Here is a 19464-nt window from a genome sequence, read left to right as displayed (position 1 = left end):
GCTGCATAAAGGAGAGTCTGTGCATTCGGGGTCACTCTTGTGGGCTACAGGACTTCACACCCGGGCAAGGGCACCAGGAGGTGGTGCAAACTCACCACCAGCCTGACTCCTGCAAGCGTGGGAATGCCCGTGCTGGGGAGGCTGGGATGCTGGAGTTCCCGTGGCGGACAGTGAAAGAGGGATGAAAGGACTCAGAGAGGTGGGTGGGCTTGAGGGGGTATACTAAGTAAGGCCAGAAAACCCCCCAGGGCCAGGTGGACACCTCAAGTCCAGCAGGGGAGAGGGCACCAGCACCATGAGGAAGCTCAGTGTTGGCTCTCCTCTGCAGGCAGTGCCGATGTTAGGAAAAGCTAGTATAGATCTACATTCAGTCATTTAGTCATTCAACAAACATCCACTGAGTACCTACCATGGGCCATGCAGACTGGAGCAGTCAGTGGGACCGGGCTTCCCATTTTACAGAGAGGCTCCCCGGGGCCCAGTGAGGGGAGGCCACTTCCCCGAGGTCGGGATTGGGCCTGGCCCCAAAGCCCATGCCCTGCCCCCACACCCAGAGCTCAGCACAGACACCACCTTGGACCTGGGTCAGAGGGCAGGCCCTGGGGGGTTTCCTCTGGGGGGATCTCTCCCCTCCACGCCCCAGACTAGAGTCTCTGTTCGCTCATTGCCTCGTGCACCAGTGATTCCGTGAGCCCCACTCAGAGCCCGGCCCTGCGCTGGGATGAGCAGGGGACCACAGGCTAGGGGGCACGGACAGAGAGACAGACAGACATCTGGAGAAAGCATGATGCGGGACCAGGTCCTCAGACACCTGCTCCAGCCCAGTTTCCATATATTCACTTCTTCATTCCATAAGCATTTATGGAGCACCTGCTGTGTACTGCCACTTAAAGAGACACAGGCACAGAGAGACAGCTCCCCTTCATCCCACGGGGACCGTGACACACAACACAGGCCCCCCCAGTAGTGGAAGGATTCTCATGATTGTCGCACACACAGACATGCACGGGACTTTCCTCCAGTTTATCAGCACACGCACATGCACATGCATGCACGCTCACACAGACACGCATGTGCACATGGCTCTCCCATAGCAGTGGGGATGATAGGAGCCCAAACCCCAGAGGCCGGGTGACGGCACTTGACCATCCGAAGGCGGGTGAGCACTCCTCCTAGTGTGTGCGAGGTGGGGGACACCCAGGGCTCCTGCTGGCGGGACAGACGGAGATGACCAATAGAATGTAGCATCTCACGGGTCCTGCTCAGAAAGGAAATTAAGGATGATCAGGCGGCTGGAGTCAATTGCCCCAATAAAATGTCACAACCACTCTGCCATTTCGTGGACCCAGAACTCACTGAGGAAAAGGCCAGGTCTCCAGGGAGAAGGGCCACAACCCCAGGGCAGGTGTGCGCAGTCATGATTCCCTCAGTTTTTGCCCAAAAGGACCTATAGCCCCTTGGACCGTCCGTGCTAACTGGACGGGAAGCACCAGAAGGGACCCGTTCTCTGGGGGCCTTGCTCCGAGTGCCTCCACTTTCTCGTCCTTTCCTCCCACCTGGGGAACGAAGCCCGGAGACTGGGAGATAAATGCTCACCAGGGGACAAAATGTTATTTACAAAGGCCACCCTAAATCGTAGCCGGGTCAGAGCCATACTTGATTGTCCTGGGGGATGAAAATGCACCCCCACAGGTACCAGGGGAATAAAGCAGACCAGCCAGGTGCCCTCGGCTTCTGTAAGGTCAACCTAACCATCACTGCAGGTGGCGGCTTACGGAGACCCCAGCCCGGGCCCGGAGGGTCATTTCTGCATGCCCACCCACCAGTTAAGACCCACAGTCACGAAAAGATGTGAAGGACAGAAAAGCCCCAGGAGACGAGTCTCAGCAGGTGGGTTCACGTTTCAACAGCAGAGGATGGAGCACCACATGGAGAAGGCAGCCTGTGGGACCTGTCCTCTTCAACCTGGCGGGGAGCGGCCTGAGATGTGCCACGCCACCCTCGGAGGGGGACCCACTGGGACCCTCCCCGATGTTGTGTTGATTGTGTAGACTGCCACGTCCAAAGCGGGCTTCGCTTAGTCTTTTGATGAACTTCCAGTTGGATGCTAATTGTCAGGACCCAGAAGGACATAAGTACTCTGGGAACATGTTACTCTACCCGCCACGGGGACAGAAGAGTAACAACAGGTGTTAATAGTCGAAACGCTTCTTAAGAGAAGCAGCATGTCCTGTTCAAACGACCCTGAGCTTCAGAATCAGAAAGACCTGGATTTCAGTCCCGACTGTACTCCTCGCCAGCAGTGTGGACCTGCATGGTCCAGTCCATCTTTTGAAGCCTCTGCTTTTCTCCTTTCCGTCAGTGAATGAAGCGGTCTATAGAGCATCCTGTTTGGTGTGGTGTTTAAGACTGTGCCCGCTGGGGCCAGCACTGCCTGAGTTCGAATCCTGCCTCTCCATTGTTTTGGGCAAGTTGGTTAACCATTCTGTGCCTCAGTTTCCCCATCTATCAAATGGGAGTGGGGATAGACCCTACCTCATTGGGCCGTCGGGAATAGTAAGCGAGTCCCTTTAAATCCTCAGTTGCGGGTCTGGCGTGTGATCACTGCCACGTATTCCTTGGGCCCGTTTTCATGCATCGGTTCTTTCCTAGCAGGAACCAGCATTGGTTCAAATCATTTCTTCCCAGCGTCCAGCTGGAGTGCAGACCCGGGCTCACCTCGCCCGGGTCCTGCGGCCTCTGGTTGTCCGCACAGTGCAGAGGCCGGAGTGCGGGGATGCGGCCCGCTGGGACGAGGATGACGGGTGAGAATGTGCTTGCGTAGGGAGCTGTCCCCTCCCCTGGGCCGCGCCACCAAATATGTCCATGCTCTCTGATGCCTGGTCACCGGCCGCCCCGGGCTGCCGTCTCCTGGCCAGACCTGGGGCTCACCGGCTAATTTTAGAAATGACTTGTCGACTCAGCTGCTGCGATCACATTGGCGCAGAGGGAGGGAGGGTGGGGGGAGGACGAGGAGGAGCAGGCAGCGAAGGGATGTGTGTGAGGGTGCGGGGAGGCGAGCGCTGACATTTCTCCTCCGCCCCTGCTGGCCGGCTTGGTGGGGTCTCGGCCCTGCGACCCAGGGAGCCCTCTTGGGCGGGAGTGTTTCCTGAGACGGGTGGCCCCGCGTGGAACAGGTACTGTCGGGCTGGGTTTGATGATGGGCACCTCGCGAGCTGTTGGGCCTGATTTTCCAGCATGTGCTTTTGGGGGCTTCAGGGGCCAGGCCTCCAGTCTTTGTGTCTATTTTAGGTCTTTCTGGCCTAAAATATTTAGAGCCTGTAAGATTTAGAGCCTACGAGACCTTTCTCTTCTCTGGCTGCCTCTGTCGCTCGTTCAGAAAACGAGAGTATTTCGTGGAAGGGTTTTAAAACAAAGCACAAGGGCGAGCGGACACTTTGAAAGATCGCCCTTGTCAGGACCCAGCTGTTTGCTAATCATTTAAAAAACTATGTCCAGAGGCCTGAGACGCCTCCGCTGTGGGATCTCAACCGGCAGACGTCAGGGTCCCTATTTTTCCTCAAAGACCAGCGATTTCTGCTTAACTGGTTGTCAGTTTACGGTCAGGGAGCCAATCTCTTCCCTTTCACATTTCCAACCATGCTGAGTACAAGCCTTCATGGTAAAGTATTTGCGTATTTTTATTCCAGCTTAGCATGTGTGGGCGGCCGGGGAGGAGAGACGGTGGCTCCTGGACCAAAGTTTGAATTTCACGCGGCACTGGCTTGATGCTGCGTCCCAGAGGGGGCCTTTTCTCTGGTGCCCTTTCCAGGCTTCTCTTTGAATGGAGCAGTTCCACAGGCCTCAGGGACAGTGGGGATGGTGGGGACACCAAGGAGGCTGTGCTTAAACGTGGAGCCCCCTCCCTGGAGTCACCACGACCCCTCCCCCCCCGCCAGCCGTGGGCCTGGGGCTGCTGCCTCCGTGCGGCTCTCGGGGAGAGGCGGCTGGGAGGGAAAAGCCGGGTGGGTTCCAAGCCGCCCAGGCTGGCCTTGACCCGGCGGGGGCCTGGGCTTCCGTCCCACAGGGCCCGGAAAGCTGGCCTGCTGCTTTCACTTTGTGGCCAGCCAAGGAGATGCCGGGCCGCTCACCGCGCCAGCTCCGGAGGCTGAGGGTCCCCCACGGGCTTCCGTGTCAGGCAGGACGGTGGTGCCTCGGGGGCTGTGTTTGCTACCGAACAGACTTGTATTCTGTATCTGGATAAAGAGTCCAGGGTGGGTTAGGGGAGAGCCCGTGTGGTTTAGGTGATGGGTAAGTTCTAGAAAATAATAGAGAGAGAGGGGAGGGGGAAGGAGGTTGAGGAGAGTCTCCTGAGGTTTGAGGGGCTGTGTATCGCCAAGGCACACAGGCCTGGTCACCTTGAGTGGCCTAGTCTGGGCTCTGCTGACTCTGTGACCTCAGACAAGTCCCTGCCCCGATCTGAGCTGCGGTTTCCCCTTCCGAAACCTGAGGGGGTTGGGTGACGCCATCCCGGAGGCGGCTCCCAGGGTTGACTGTCCCGGGCAGGGCTCCTCCCAGTGCGGGGTGTCCACCACCTGCCTCAGCCTCACCTGGGGGCCTTTCAGGACGCAGATTCCCAGGCTCGTCTTGGAACCACCCTCCCGTCTTGGGAGGGGGCCCAGACGCCCGTGGATTTAAGAGCTCTCAGGGGGTTCTGGTGCCCACGGAAGGCGGGAGCCGCCCGTCCTCTGCTGTGAGCCAAGAAAACACAGGGGGCAGCTGCTCAGGACCCGCTGTGTCAAACGGGGAAACACGCACGCTGCTTTGGGAGGGCTGATGTCTGCAAAATTTCCTAAGGCCCCTGCTCACCCAGATCAGGCGTTTCTGATGGCATTTTGAGATGAGAACAGAGGCCCGAGAGCCCGAGAGACCCTCCTGGTTCTGCTGCGTCTCCACGAGGCCATGACAAGACGGCCCTTCAGCGGGGCCTGGTTTACCTGGTCCCTAAAAGCAACTGTCTGAGTGGTCTGGTTCGAGCAGGTGGTTAGTTGCTGCCGCATATGGCATAGCCTTAATTTTTTTAATGAATAAACTTTATTTTTTAGAGGACTCAGGTTTACAGCAAAACTGACTGAGCAGAAAGTATGGAGAGTTCCCATACAGCCCCTGCCCCCAACCACGCAGAGCCTCCCGCACTGGCAACATCCCCGCCAGAGTGGGACATTTGTTACAATGGATGAACCTATGGTGACACGTCGTTATTGCCCAAAGTCCACAGTCGACATTAGGGTTCACTCAGTGATGTACATTCTGTGGGTTTGGACAAATGGACAACAACACAGATCTGCCATCACAGCATCACACAGAGTAGTTTCACTGCCCTAAACATCCTCTCTGCGCCTCCTGTCCTGGCAACCACTGATCTTTTTACTGGCTGCATAGTTTTCCCTTTTCCAGAATGTCATAGAATTGGAATCATACAGTCTGTAGCCTTTTCAGATTGGTTTCTTCCACTTAGGAATGTGCATTTAAGGTTCCTCCTTGTCTTTTCATGGTACCCTTAACGTTTAACCTACGTGACATTGAATTATTTGAAAAATGGAGAAGGCGAGTTTGAGACAAGTGGAGGGTCCCCGGGTACTGACGAATTCGACCCCACGTGTTCACAGATAGGGCAACTGAGGCACAGAGAAGGGAAGCAACTGCTCAAGGACACACAGCTCTGCAGGGAGAGTGTTGGACTTAGAATAGCCCCTGCCTTCAAGGCTGGCATTCAGGGAGCAGCCTGGGGCTCCCCATGGTAGGAATAAAAACCCAAGTTTCCCTATTACTCTCAGCCCAAAATCTTCTTTGAAATCTCAAAGGAAGGGGTTCAATCTGAGCTTTAATTTCAGTTGCAAGTAATGAAAATGCACTTTATTACACAAACAAGGTCCTTGAGATGAGAACTAATGGGGGCATCTCATAACCATCAAGGCAGATTCTTACACACACACACACCCCCCATTCTGTCTCAAGGATCCAGAGCCACCATCAGCCTCTTCTGAATCACCTCTCCCGCCCCCGCAGGACTCTCTCCGCTCCGTCATTTTCCTCTTCCACTCCGCTTGTCACTGTGCCTCTCGCTGACCCTCAATTCCTTTGAAGAACCAAAATTCCTGACCACAAAGGAAAGACGCTGGAGGATTGGCAGCGTGGGTTTACCAAATACGCGGCCAGTGCTCTCACTCAGGGAAGGAGGAATTTCAAGGGCCAGGGTCCCAGGGGAATTTATCCCTGCCCATAAAGGACCGAGGGCACGTTCAGCTGTTTCTCTGGTACCAGCTGGGGTTAGAGTTTCCATTTCTCGGAGGGCAACTGGCTTAGCTGTTGAGCTGAGGGACAGACGGTCGCTCAATGCGGTTAAATGTCTCATTCACGCTGAATTTTCCTGTGAGCTTGGGCGTGAGTTATTGGCCCCATTTTTCAGATCAGGAAGTGGGATTTAGAGGTTTAAGTGATTCAAGGTCATCGGTGAAATGAAACTGGGACGCGGTGCCTTTCTCCCGGAGGCGTGTATGTTTCATCTAGTTTAATAAACAACATGAGCTAAGATAATGAATTCTGCAACACTGTTTCTTACAGGAACAGAGAACAAAGCCCCTTCACACTCACTGCCCTGTTCAATCCACTGATAATCAAGGGAGTGTGTGTGTGATGCGGTCCCAGCTTCATTGAGGAGGAAACTGAGAATCAGAGAGGTTTAATGACTTGCCTGGGGCCACAGAGCTCCTTAAGAGGGTGAAGAGTCTAAGAGTTACTTCTCTTCTTGTTCTGTCAACAGAGGGTTGGCTTATTTTTCAGTTCTATGTCACATCTGTTTACTGTTCAGAGCAAGATTAGTTTGCTTCTTTTTTTTTCCCCTTAATGCTCCCCTCCACTTGATGTGATTTTTCCAGACCAGGGTTTCTCAGTTTCCCCACTGTGGACATTTGAGGTTGGATAATTCTTTGCGATGGGGCTGTCCTGTGCATTGTAGGATGCTTAGCAGCATCCCTGGCCTCTACTCACTAGATGCTAGAGGCACCCCTCTCTCTGAGGATGTCTTCCAACATTGCCACATGTCCATGGGGGACACAATCGCCACCTACTAGAACCACTGATTCAGTCCAGTTCCGTCCAACAGAACCTTCTGTGATGACAGAAGTGCTCTGCGTCTGTGCTGCCCAATATGGTAGCTGCTGGCCACGTGTGACCACTTGAAATGCGGCTAGGGCGACTGAGAAGCTGAAGTTTTCATTTCATTTAATTTTCATTCATTTAAATTTAACTAGTCGCATGTGGCTAGTGGCTACTGCGTTAGTACAGCTCCAGGTAGCAAAACAGCAGGGGTAGAAAGATAACCCTTTGATGGACCGCTCAAACCCTAAACGCAGTCAGGGGAGCCTCCCAGTAGAAGTCCGACCAGCCTCTTGCTTCACCGTGGCAGGGGGAACAGCAGACTGGAAATGGCAAGTAGTCGGCACAGGCAGCACCCCTAACCATTCCTGTGTCCACGGCAGACATTGCTAGTCAATCACCGTACACCTTCCTGCTAGTCCAGGGGCAGCTCAGATTCCTTCTCGGTACAACACTCCAGGCAGCTCCCAACTACAGATCAGTCGATGCTGGCATGCGAGAGAGAAATTACCGCCCATCCAGGACTGGGCCACAAGGCTCATCGATGAGGTCCTGCATCTCATCAGGCTGTGAGGTGGCTGGCAAGGGGCGTGTGGTCAACTTAGGCCAGTGGCACAACCACAGAGATGGAGAGGAGAGAGGCAATGTGCTGGAGGAGCCAAGATTTTTATCTCTAATCATTTCTCCAAGAAACACTCGTAGCACCTTCTAGGGATGGAGGCAGGGGTAGGGGTGGGGGAGGGGAGCTGCTGGCTCGTCAGCCACCAATGAGCAAGGCATTCGGAGATTTCACTTGACCTGGGTGCCATAGTGTGATTTATAAGCAGAAATATGTATTTGGTCATTCAGATGATCAAAATATACTTCTCGTATATATTTGGTCTTTGTCCACAGTTCCTGACTCACAGCTCCCAAAACCCGAGTGATAAAGCTGATGTTACGTGAATGAGGTGACTTTTGGAAAGCGCCTAAGGAGGGTGTCTGGTGGCTGGGGGGCGCCAACCATGTGATTAGAGGGTTAGAACTTTCAGACCCACCCAGACCTCCGGGGAGGGGGGAGGGGCTGGAGACTGAGTTCAATCACCAATGGCCAACGACTTAATTAATGATGCCAAAGTACTGGGGCCTCCATCAAACCCAAAAGGACGGGGTTCCGAGAGCTTCCGGGTTGTGAACACGTGGAGACGTGGGGACAGTGGCACTCTCGGAGGGAGTCAGAGAGAACACGGCAGAGCCCTTCCCCACGCCTTGCCCTGTGCATCTCTTCCGTCTGGCTGCATCATATCCTTTTCTAACAAACTGGTGATCTAGGAATTCAATGTTTCTCTGAGTTCTGTGAGCTGTCCTAGCAAATTCATGAAACCCAAAGAGGGGCTTGTGGGAGCCTCTGGTTTATAGCCGGTCCGTCAGAGCACAGGTGGCAACCCAGACTCGCGATTGCGTCTGAAGTGGAGGCCGCCTGGTGGGACCGAGTCCTTTGCCTGTGGAATCTGACGCTGTCTCCGGGCAGATCGTGTCGGAACCGAGTTGACTGTGTCAAATTCTCCACACCCTGCTGGTGTCTGAGAAATGCGTGATGTTATGTGGGAAGCCTCAGGCCCCTCCACCCCCGCCCCATGACGTTGGAATTGAGTCCATGAACCTAAAAGACTAGAACTCGACCCGAGTCCACAGGGGACAGGGCTGCTGGGAAGGGACGTCGTCATAAAGTGAGTGATGGCTGCCGGGTGGACTCACACGACCCCAGGGAGTAGACAAGAGAGGCGGGGCCCCCATTTGGCAGCTGGGGAAGTTGCAGACTCGATGTTGAACACCAGGCAGACAGGGGTCCGAGCTGAGGTGCGAGACCTCCGGGGTTGATGTCAGCCCCCTGAAGGGCGGGACGGCCTCTGTGTTCAGCCTGGCCACCCTCTTTCGGAGTGAAGGGTCCACTTCTGCTGCAGAGAGCAGTCTGAAAAACTCCCGGGAGACAGTGGCTGGCATTCTGAAGGATCTGGGAGCTACGAGAAACTTCCCACCTGAGAAAGGGTTGAAGGCACCAGGTGAGAAAATTGGGGGCGGACCCAACAGGTGGCACATGGAAACCCTTGTCTGCCGCTCCAGAGAGCAGACCTGGGGCCAGCACGTGGCTGTCCTGGTGAGGCAGCTCTCTGGGTAGGAGAAAAAAGCGGTCGACCCCAGGCCCTGGGAGATGAGGACCCTGGTTCAGCTGCTGTCAGGGGCAGTGGACCCTCAGCTGAGTCCCTTCTAGAACAGTCACTCCCTGGTCTACAGATGCCAGGAAGGGGAAGGTGGCTTTAACTACTTCTGAGGGCCCTGCAGCTCAGGGTCCAAAGAAGAAAAGCAATTAGATCAGACCCCGAATGTCTTACTGAGTAGTGAGCTCCCCATCACTGGACGTGACCAAGAGTGACTCATTGATTCTTGAGGCTGGGCCTCTGAGGCTCCCTGACGGCGGATGGGGCATTACAGGCTGTCTCCACCCCCTGCTGTCCCTCTTTTCTCAGTTCTTCTCCATCTCAATGCCTCACCTGCTTTGCCCTCCCTCCTTCTCTCTTCACTATCTCTCTTTCCTCCTGTTAACATCCCTGCCCTTGTTTCTCACTCATCCTCCTCGGCTCTCTCATCTTCTAGGATAATGTGGGTTGTTGCGGGTGTGGCCTGAATCCTCAGCTAGTCACGGCTGTGGGCTTCCCTTGGCCTGATTAGGGGAGGGGGTCTGTGTAGCGGGCAAAGTCCCTTTTCATTACTGTCTGGCTCTTTGGCCGCCAAGCTCAAGGTCTGGACGAGCTTGGCTGGACCGTGTGTGAATTATGAGAGTCACTTTGTCCACTTAGCTCACAGAGGGCAAATAGATAGCAATCGTGCATCCTTCCCTCCCACCTCACCCTGGGCAGACATTAATAATCAATCAGAATGCTCTTTTCCATGGAGCCCAGATAAGCTCAGAGTCCTTCCTGTTTAAGACTCCAGGTGGCAACTCCCCATCTATCGAGAGAGGGGGGCATTGGGAAGCACAGAAAGAAGAACTGAGCCCCCAGGAGCCAGGACAGACTTGGGGCCCTTCCAAGGGAAGCCCCAGCTCCAAGGCCTAGCTCCTGGGAAGAAGGGATGGGGAAAGGAGATCCTGCAGGAGGACCCCGGGGAGAGCGTGCCGCGTGGATGCTGGAGCTGGGCCCCGTTCCCCCAACACTCTCCCAGGAAGCCTCTCCTTCTCCCGGGGACATGGCCGCCATCTCCTCAGGGCTCCAGCACTTGCTCACTCCAAGAAAGGGATTACTTATCAAAGCGGGGGCAGGATTTAATGTGACCCTCAAGGCAGGGATCAGCAAATGACCGCCGAATTCAGCTCTCTGCCTGGTTTCAAAAATAAAGTTGTGTTGGAAGAGCCCTGCCCATTCTTTTACGTATCGCCCATGGCTGCTTCAGAAACACAAAGGCGGAGCTGCGTAGGTGCAACAGAAACCATAGTCCCTGGATGCTTGAAAGATTTACTGTCTTACCATTACAGAAAAGATGTGCTGAGCCCTCGACCCAGGAATGCACAGCATGCCGGGCTAGCAATGGTGGGAGCTGTTGTTTCCTCTGGGACCGAAAAGGCAGGACAGGGAGCTGCTCCCAGAACAGGAGAGGGCGGCAGGTGGGGAGGGCGGCAGGTGGAGAGGGTGTCCCGAGGGCCCTTTGGTTGAGGCAGGCGGCTGACCCGTGGCCGCCCTGCAGGCAGACGCCGGAGAGCACAGATGCCCTCTGTTTGCTGCCGTTGGGTGATTCCCCATAGCTGAACCCACCTGGGAGTGGGAGGGCAGAAGAGGTGGAGGGTGTGTCTGAGGGGGCAAACAGAAGACCCCCAGCTCGGGGGCCGAAGGTCGTGACTTCCACTCTCCCGGCATCCTCCTCTCCCCACTGTCCCTGCCTGCCTGGCCTCCAAGGTGACCCACAGAGAGACCGGGTGTCGGGCAGCTGGCTCGTCTCCACTGAGCATCCTCGCTCCATGCAGGTTTTCACAGTGGCCAACGCCTTCTGCCTGCCTCCAGGGACCTCGTGAGCCAGCAGGAGAATAAACACTCTCACGGGGTAAACTGTGGGCAGACAGATTCTAAATGGAAATGGAAATGAGAAAGGACCAGAGAGGGACACCAGTCACCTGGCCAGTGAGCAAAGGGGCAGGTGATGGGGCGGATCAGGTGGAGGAGGCCGGAGGCTGTGAGAGGGTCCTGTGAGGGTGGCACTGATGGCGCTCTCAGGGAAGGAGTGATGGAGGAGGTGACCCGACAGGGATATGAAAGATGGAGGCCATGTGTAAGAGACGAGAAGGAGGAAGGACGCGGCTGCTGTTGGGAAGATGCTGCAGGCCAGACACGGTGACCCGCGATGCGGGGAGGTGCATGCACCATGGTGGTCGTGAGCACAGCCTCTGAGGTCAGACCATCTGGGTCCAAGAGTCAGTTCCGTCACCTCCTGGCCAGGGGCGAGGCCCTGAGCCTCCTGAGACGGGGTGACCTGCAGAAGCCACCTTACAACGGGACGGCTGGAAGAAGAAGTTCATGGTCCACGGAAGTTCTCAGCACCGAGCAGTGCCTGCATCCCAGCGGTACTGTCATCCAGAGCCCTGCTCCCGTCCGGGGTGGGAGCACAGAGACCTCAGTGTCGAGCAGAAGGACATAGGCACCCAGGTCATCCACGCCCTCCTGTGGGACCCTGAGGAAATTTGCTAACCCCTCATCCCCAGACTATAACAGCCCAGCACCGTCACTAACACCAAACAGACGCAAAGGAAATATCGAAGCCCACCCGGCCCGCCCCCTGCATGGACCTCCTACAGCCAACGTCCTACGGCTCTGCAACGTGCCCCAGGACCTGCAGCGCCTCTGAGCCCCAACCTGGAGGCCCCAGATTGGTCTTCTCTTGTCATCACCAATGTGGAGTTGTGCTGGGAGCTGAGCATATGTGGGAGGAGGCAGACACGCCTATGGGAGGGTCTCAGGTTGGCCTTCTTGCTGGGTGACCTTGGGTAAATGCTTCAACCTCTCTGAGCCAGTGACTGCTCTATGGGCATGACGTCAACCACGTGGTGCTGTTGTGGGAACGAAATGTGATAACAGATTTTCAGAGAATTCAACTCCAGGTCCAACAGGAATCTAACGGGGCTGGGGACAATTTAGGTGCAGTGATCCGACCTCGGTGCTTGACACATGGTAGGTTCTCCCTAAATGTGGGTGATTCATCCTGTGCTGGGGCCTGAGCTGGGTCTTGGGCGGGACAGCCTCAACCACGGAGCCACAGGAAACTGAACAGGCAATTGAAAGCAGGTCCGAGCGATCAAGCATCTGCTTCGAATGGGGGCTTCCTCTTCCCATTTGACAGCTGAGAAAACTGAGCCTCAGGGAACTTTCCAGGGCCCCACGGGGTCATGGAGACATGAACTCAGGCCGTGATAACAAATCATATTGAGAGCTAAGTATGCGCCAGGCACTGCTCTAGGCTCTGGGCTACATCAGATGGAAATTCTGGCTCTCACAGGGGCCACGTTCTGCAGGGGGAGTCAGAAACTAAACCAAAAGTACCCAGCATGATGGACAGTGTTTAAGTGCTACGGGGGAAGAAAGGAGCAAGATAGGATGATGGGCAGTCTGAGCTAGGGGGTGTGGGGTGGGATGGGGGCTAAGCTGCAATTTAAATAGGATGGTGAAGGCAGATCATTGAGAAGACGACTCTGAGCAAAGACTTGAAGGAGGTGTGAGTCATACAGAAGGAAAAGCATTTGAAGCACAGGGAAGAGTATATGCAAAGGCCCTGTGGTAGGAACCTGGGTGGGAGGGTGCCTCCAGGAGGTCAGTGTCACTGAATTGGAGGAGCAAGGGGGAGAGGTGTTAGGACATATATTCATGAGGGCCTTATAGGCCACTCTAAAGACTTGGGACGGGGCCTGGCCCCATGGCCAAGTGATTAAGTTCACGTGCTCTGTTTCGGCAGCTCAGGGTTCGCCGGTTCAGATCCTGGGCTCAGACGTATGCATTGCTCATCAGGCCGTGCTGTGGCAGTGTCACAAGTAGAAGAACCAGAATGACTTACAAGTAGGATGTACAACTGTGTCCTGGGACTTTGGGGAGAAAAAAAAAGAGGAAGATTGGCAACAGATGTCAGCTCAGGGCCAATCTTCCTCAAAAAATAAAAAATAAAGACTTAAGAGTTTGTTCTTTGAGACGGGTGATATCATTTGAGGACTGGCTGCGGTGTCAGGAATGGACACTGGGGGAGAGAGGATGACCCTAGAGCCTTTTGGACCCAGCATGTGTACATGGAAACCTGTTTTGAGCCATCCCCGGCTTGGGGGTCACCAACCTCCCTCACCCCTAAGGGGAGACTTGAGACTTTATACCACGAGTTCCAAGCATCTGGGGCCTCCTCACGGGCTTAAAACAGCAACTGGTGGGGCAGGTGTGAGGGGCAGGCCAGGAAGGGAACGTGGTGATAAGAACTCGCTTAAATTAAGGCCTGACAGCCTCCTCGGCGGGGTTGGCTCCCGGCCCCGGGTCAGTGGGGCTGGCCTGGAGCCGCTGAGGGAGGACGTGCGGAAGGAAGGCCGTGCTGCGCTGCCTCTGTTCCCCTGAGCGCTGTGCCCTCTGGGCAGGCCGGCAGCCCCGGCTGAGGACAGCGGGGACCGGCAGCCAGGGTTCCCCCAGGAGCCTTGAAGCTGAGGGCAATTCCCAGGAGGCAGCCAGTGCCCGGGCCAGGCCCAGGCTGGAAGGAAAGAGTGGGGGCCGTGGCCAGGACCGCCAGCACGTCAGGCCTATTCATAACCCGGCTTGGCTCCCCAGGCGTGTCACAGAGCAGATTCTGTCCGTGAGTCACTCGGGGCCTCTCCGGGGTCTCCCAAGGGGATGAGTGGGGAGGGGGTCCTTTGTCCCCCCTCCTTCCAGTCCCTCTGCCCCGAGATCTGGCCTCCTGCCTAATCACCTGCTTTTCACGTGTCTTTGCAAGCTGGAGAGCCCACACCATAGGGGGCTTGTTCTCCAGGCAGAGACTTGACTGTTTGCACAGGGACGTGTTTCCAGGGTCTCCCCGGGGGCATGTGACTCCATCAGAGCTGGAATGTCCCTTCTTGGGTCTTTGGATGTTGAAGTTTTCTCCCTGAGGTCTCAGCCAGTCACATTGCCTGTCAATGTTTCTTGGCCGGCTCCCGGAATAAAAGCCCCAATCTGTAGCATTTGCCGATTTCTGCAGTGTAAACACCCCCATGGCTGGTTTCAAGCTACTAATGTGACGTCGCCGATTGCAGAGGATGAAGGAGATGTTCACACTGGGCTCTCGCGAGGTGATGAGAGCCGGCCTCGACCCGGTACGGGGCCAGCCGGGTCCTGTCTCATCAGCTTCCGGGTTGTGCAGCTGCCCCCGCAGGAGGCAAGATCACCTTGAACCGTCTTCCATGACTAAGGCACTGACAGCGGCTACTTACAGGCCACCGAGGCCTTTGGTGGGTGGTAGCTCTGACAGCCGGGGGTGGGGGGCTGTCCTCCAGGAAGGGGCTGGGAGGGGTCCGTGAGGGACACACTCAGAGGGCAGGCCCAGATGGAAGTTGGAAGGGAGAGAGTCGAAGGGAGAAGAAAGAGACTCGGTCCTCCGCTTGTGGCCACCTCCGCTGAGATCTCGGTGCATGCCCGTCCCCTCTTCGTTTCCCGTGTGGAACGTTCTGTGCTTTGCTCATTTGGGATGGTTTCAGCGTGTGCAAGGTCGCCTTCCACCTTCTTCAGTATACAAGCCAGCGAGAGCCAGTGTGACCTGCAGTGTCACACTTCCAGTGTGACTGCAACTGCTTCCCTAACAAGCCTGGTACTCTGCAGCCGGGATGGGAAATGGTGTAGCCATCTTGGAGAACAGTGTGGAAGTTTCTAAGAATCATACATAAAGTTACCATGCGACCCAGCAACGCCACTCCCAGGAACCTACATAAGAGAAGTGGAAAGATGGTCACACAAAGGTTTCCATGGCAGCGTCACGCGTAATGGTGCCACGGTGGAAACAACACAGATGTCCACCACCTCGTGAATGGATAAGCAAGATGCAGTCCATCCACGCAAAGGGACACCATTTAACAGCAGAAAGGAATGCAGCGCAGATACACACAGCAACGTGCATGAGCCTCAAAAACGCCATGCGAAGTGACAAAAGCCAGACGTGAAAGACCACACGCTCTAGGATTCCATCTGTATCAAGTGTCCAGAAAAGGCATTCGATAGAGATCGAGAGTAGATTAGTGGTTGCCTGGGGTTAGAAAACAGAATTCAACCGAGTAAATTTGAAGATCTAATTGCTTTATTAAACAACTCACGAGTCGGATAGCGTCCTGTGGAGCAAGCAGGAGGGTGCTCAGAGAGGCTGTACGAAACGGAAGGTTTTTATAGGAAGAAGGGCGGACCAGGAGCTATTAGCCAAGGAGGAGAAAGGGTTATTTTTAGGCCAGGACTTCTCCTCTGGGGAAAGCTACGGGAGGGGTCTTTATCAGCAGATTCGCTGCTTCTTCTGGGAGGGGGATGGGGAGGGCCCACATGACAGATGACCTTACTGATGCTTGACCAGAACATTCTAGAGTGACGGGTCCATGAAGACTGCATTTCTGGGAGAGGTTGAAACTGCATGAGATCAGGTCTTAAATCCAGGTTTGATATCACGGGCTCCAGCACCAGCGACTCCATTTTGGGCCTCTGGTTTTCTTTTTCACCGTGGGAACAGCTGGTCACTGCTCACAGGCATGAAGGGTCTTTTTGGGGGTGATGAGATGGTGGAGATGGTTGCAAACTCTGTAAATATGTTTTCAAAACTGTAGATTTATCAAAAATCATCAAATTGTATGCCTTACAATGGCTGAATCTTATGGCTGGCGTAGAAATTATACCTCAATAAAGCTGTTTTAAAATGTTTCCTAAGTACTCTTTTCAATGGGTTTATATTATTCCTTCAAGTTAGATGTGCTGTAATCTATTTGATATTTTCTAGTTATTGGACACTTGGGTCTGTGGTTGTGTGTGTGTGTGTGTGTGCTACAAGCAACACAGTGATGACATTTTCTGCCTTAGGATTACTTCCTCAAACTTATTTTCCAGAAGAAGGCTTTCTAGGCCAGCTGGGAGAAAATATTCACAAATCGTATGTTCAATAAGGGGTTAATTTCCAAAATATATAAAGAGCGCTTACAACTCAACAGTAAAAATAAATGAACAACCTGATCAAAAAATGGGCAGAGGATATGAACAGACATTTTTGCAAAGAAGATATATAGATGGCCAACAGGCCCATGAAAAGGTGTTCAGCATCACCCATCATTAGGGAAATGCAAATCGAAACTACCATGAGATATTAGCTCACACCCGTCAGAATGGCTATTCTTAAAAAAAGAAGAAAGAGCAAGTGTTGCAAAGGATGTGGAGAAAAGGGAACCCTCATACACTGCTGGTGGGAATGCAAACTGGTGCAGCCACTGTGGAAAACAGAATGGAGATTTCTCAATAAACTAAAAATGGAAATATATGACCCAGCTATTCTACTACTGGGTATTTATCCAAAGAACATGAAAACACGAATTCGAAAAGATACCTGCACCCCCATGTTCACTGCAGCATATTCACAATAGCCAAGACGTGGAAGCAACCTAGGTACCCATCAGAGGATGAAAGGATAAAGAAGACGTGGTATTTATACACAATGGAATACTACTCAGCCATAGGAAATGATGAAATCCAGCCATTTGTGACAACATGGATGGACCTTGAGGGTATTACGCCGAGCGAAATAAGTCAGAGGGAGAAAGTCAAATTCTGTATGATCTCACCCATATGTGGAAGATAAACAAACAAGCAAACACATAGATAAGGAGAACAGATTAGTGGTTACCAGAGGGGAGGGGGATGGGGGGAGGGCAAAAGGGGTGAAGGGGCACGTGTGTGTGGTGACAGATGGACACCAGACTTTTGGTGGTGAACACAATGCAGTCTATGCAGAAGCCGAAATAGAATGATGCACACCTGAAATTTACACAATGTTATAAACCAACGTGACCTCAAGTAAAAAAAAAAGTTATGAACATTTGTTAAGGTTTTCAATATGATGCTAAATACGCTAAATTGCTTCCTGGGAGGGCTGGGCTGATCGATAGCTTTGGTTTCCTGCCCTTTCCTAATTTGCGTGGCCAACCTGTGGAGCCCACCGCTCCTTCACAAAAGAAACACACTGTTCTGTATTAGAAGTCGGGATGCTGGTGGCCCTGCTGGAAGAGTAACTAGAAGGGGGCATGGGGGAGGGTCAGGTGGGCTGCTCACCTCCTGTTTATTTTTTGGATTGAGATATGATTTAATACAGTAAACTTTTCAACCTTAACTGAAGAGCCGGATGAAGTTTTATGATGATATACTGGCACAGCCATCACCCACGTCAAGATACAGGACATTTCCATCATCCCAGGGCGTTCCTCGTGCCCCCTCCCGCCTCCCCCAGAGCTAACAGCCCCTCCGGCCTCCGTCACCATCCGTTAGAGCTGTCATTCTTGAGCTTCTTATAAATAAGATATTTTTATTTAAACAACTTAATTTTTAATAATTTTAATTAAATTATTTTATTTATTTCTTTTTTTAAAGATTGGCACCTGGGCTAACAACTGTTGCCAATCTTTTTTTTTTTTTCTGCTTTATCTCCCCAAACCCCCCCATACATAGTTGTATATCTTAGCTGCAGGTCCTTCTAGTTGTGGGATGTGTGACGCAGCCTCAACGTGGCCTGACAAGCGGTGCCATGTCCGCTCCCAGGATCTGAACCCTGGGCCGCTGCAGCGGAGCACGCGAACTTAACCACTCGGCCATGGAGCCGGCCCCTAAATTATTTTAATGTAATTGAAATTATTTTTATTTTAATTAATATGATTTTAAATTTAACTTAATATATTGAAGAATAAAATCACATTTTTTATTTGAAAAATTTACAATAATATTTTTAATTTGATTGAGGTGCCGGTAGTATAGTTACGTTCTTTATGGGAGAGCCACTGATTATATACTTATCTGCTTGTGTGTTCTCTCTCAATAAAAAGTCGAAGTGTGGGGTCAAGGGGGAAGGGTTTCAGGGCGCTGTCCCCTCCATGGGCGGCGGCCTCCATGCTGACCGTCCTCCTCCCGGGTGTAAACGGCGGTGCGCGGGGCCGACAGTGTGGTCTTGGGTGATGGCGTTGGAGGGGAGCGGGCAATGCCCCGAGCTAACCTGTCTCTCTCTTCTCTCCCCCGCGCGTCTCCTGCGGCAGGCTGTGTCCATCCATCTCATGTGCTGCGTGTTCCCGTAGAGCCTTGTTCCGTGCCGTCCGGCAGAGAGCTCCGTCTCGTCGCCTCTCAGGCCCTGCCCTGCCTCAGCATGGCCATCTCATCGCGCCTCGCCCTGTGGGAGCAGAAGGAAAGTGGCGCTCAGGGGGCGGCTCCACCCTCGGGGGACAAGCCACAGTGCAGGTGGCCCAGGCTGCCCCTCCCACCTCCGGCAGTGCCTCCCCCGGGGCATGTCCGGTCCCCTCTTCCATCCTCTCCCAGCCAGCTCGGTTAGCCTCGGCCTCTCCAGCCCAGCTGGGCACGGGTGACCGTGCCTGGGACCCCTCCCATGACAGCCTGGTCTTTCCCTGCCCCTCAGTGGGCGGCGGGGGAGCGAGGATTGACCAGCAGTCCCGTCTCCATCCTTGTGGCAGCTCTGATGAGCACCGGGGTTCTTGTGGGAAGAGGGGTCGGGGGGCACAGGGGTGGGAGCAGAGGCAGAGCTGTTGGCTGCCAGGCTTCTGCGACGGCGAGGGGTGTCCGTGGTCCCTGCCTTCTGTCACCATGGAGAACAGGAAACGGACTCTTCTCCCGAGTTAACCCTCTTTTCCTTTTTGTACTCCTCGCAAGATACCATGAAGGGCTACCTCTTTCTTTGATGTGTTTTCTCCGCCCCTCATCCCACCCTCGGGATTTGAAGAGATGGAGGCTGAAGGGCTGGGGGGGAGCACGAAGCTTCTCTCCCTCCTGACTGCCTCTGCCACTCCCGGACAGACGTGGGGGTAGCATTGAGAATGACGCTGGAAGGAGCAGAGGTTGACCCCGCTGAGCGAGCCCTCAGTCTCCCTGTCTCTTATGACCCGTGGCTTCCAGTCCACGTGGAGAAGGGGACGCATGGTGTAGACGTGAGCCCAGCCTCGCGTGTCCCCTGCCTCTCCCCGCCTCTGCTCTGTCTCCCGGCTTTCCTATCTCCTCTGGATTCCCCGGTTATCAAAGATGAAGTCTTTGCCAGCCACTCGCGGAGGACCTTGATAAGGAGCCTATTTTA

At 54.1% G+C, this 19464-nt stretch overlaps 1 protein-coding gene and 1 long non-coding RNA gene across 3 annotated transcripts in view; one reads left to right on the top strand and one right to left on the bottom strand.

Annotated features, from left to right (window-relative positions):
- Nucleotides 1–774: 774 nt before the first annotated feature.
- LOC138915158 (uncharacterized) lies at nucleotides 775–2783 on the bottom strand. Its single transcript, XR_011420743.1, has 2 exons — nucleotides 2536–2783; nucleotides 775–1258 (listed from the first exon to the last, which is right to left on the bottom strand). It is a non-coding gene; the product is annotated as an uncharacterized lncRNA (long non-coding RNA).
- A 260-nt stretch (nucleotides 2784–3043) lies between these two features.
- Nucleotides 3044–19464, top strand: part of MYO18B (myosin XVIIIB) — a 250529-nt gene continuing 234108 nt past the window's right edge. For both annotated transcript variants that reach the window (XR_011441307.1, XM_070275312.1), the window contains exons 1-2: nucleotides 3044–3176; nucleotides 18422–18567. Coding sequence is in view for 1 of the 2 variants with exons in the window: in XM_070275312.1 (XP_070131413.1) it covers nucleotides 18529–18567 (39 nt within the window). In the remaining variant the exon portion in view is untranslated. The remainder of the gene's footprint in view (nucleotides 3177–18421; nucleotides 18568–19464) is intronic.

The sequence above is a fragment of the Equus caballus genome, chromosome 8 (genome assembly GCF_041296265.1).
Source record: "Equus caballus isolate H_3958 breed thoroughbred chromosome 8, TB-T2T, whole genome shotgun sequence".
NCBI classification, from domain to species: Eukaryota; Metazoa; Chordata; class Mammalia; order Perissodactyla; family Equidae; genus Equus; species Equus caballus.
Note: the sequence above shows the minus strand (reverse complement) of the source record. Positions and strands in the feature narration are given on the sequence as shown.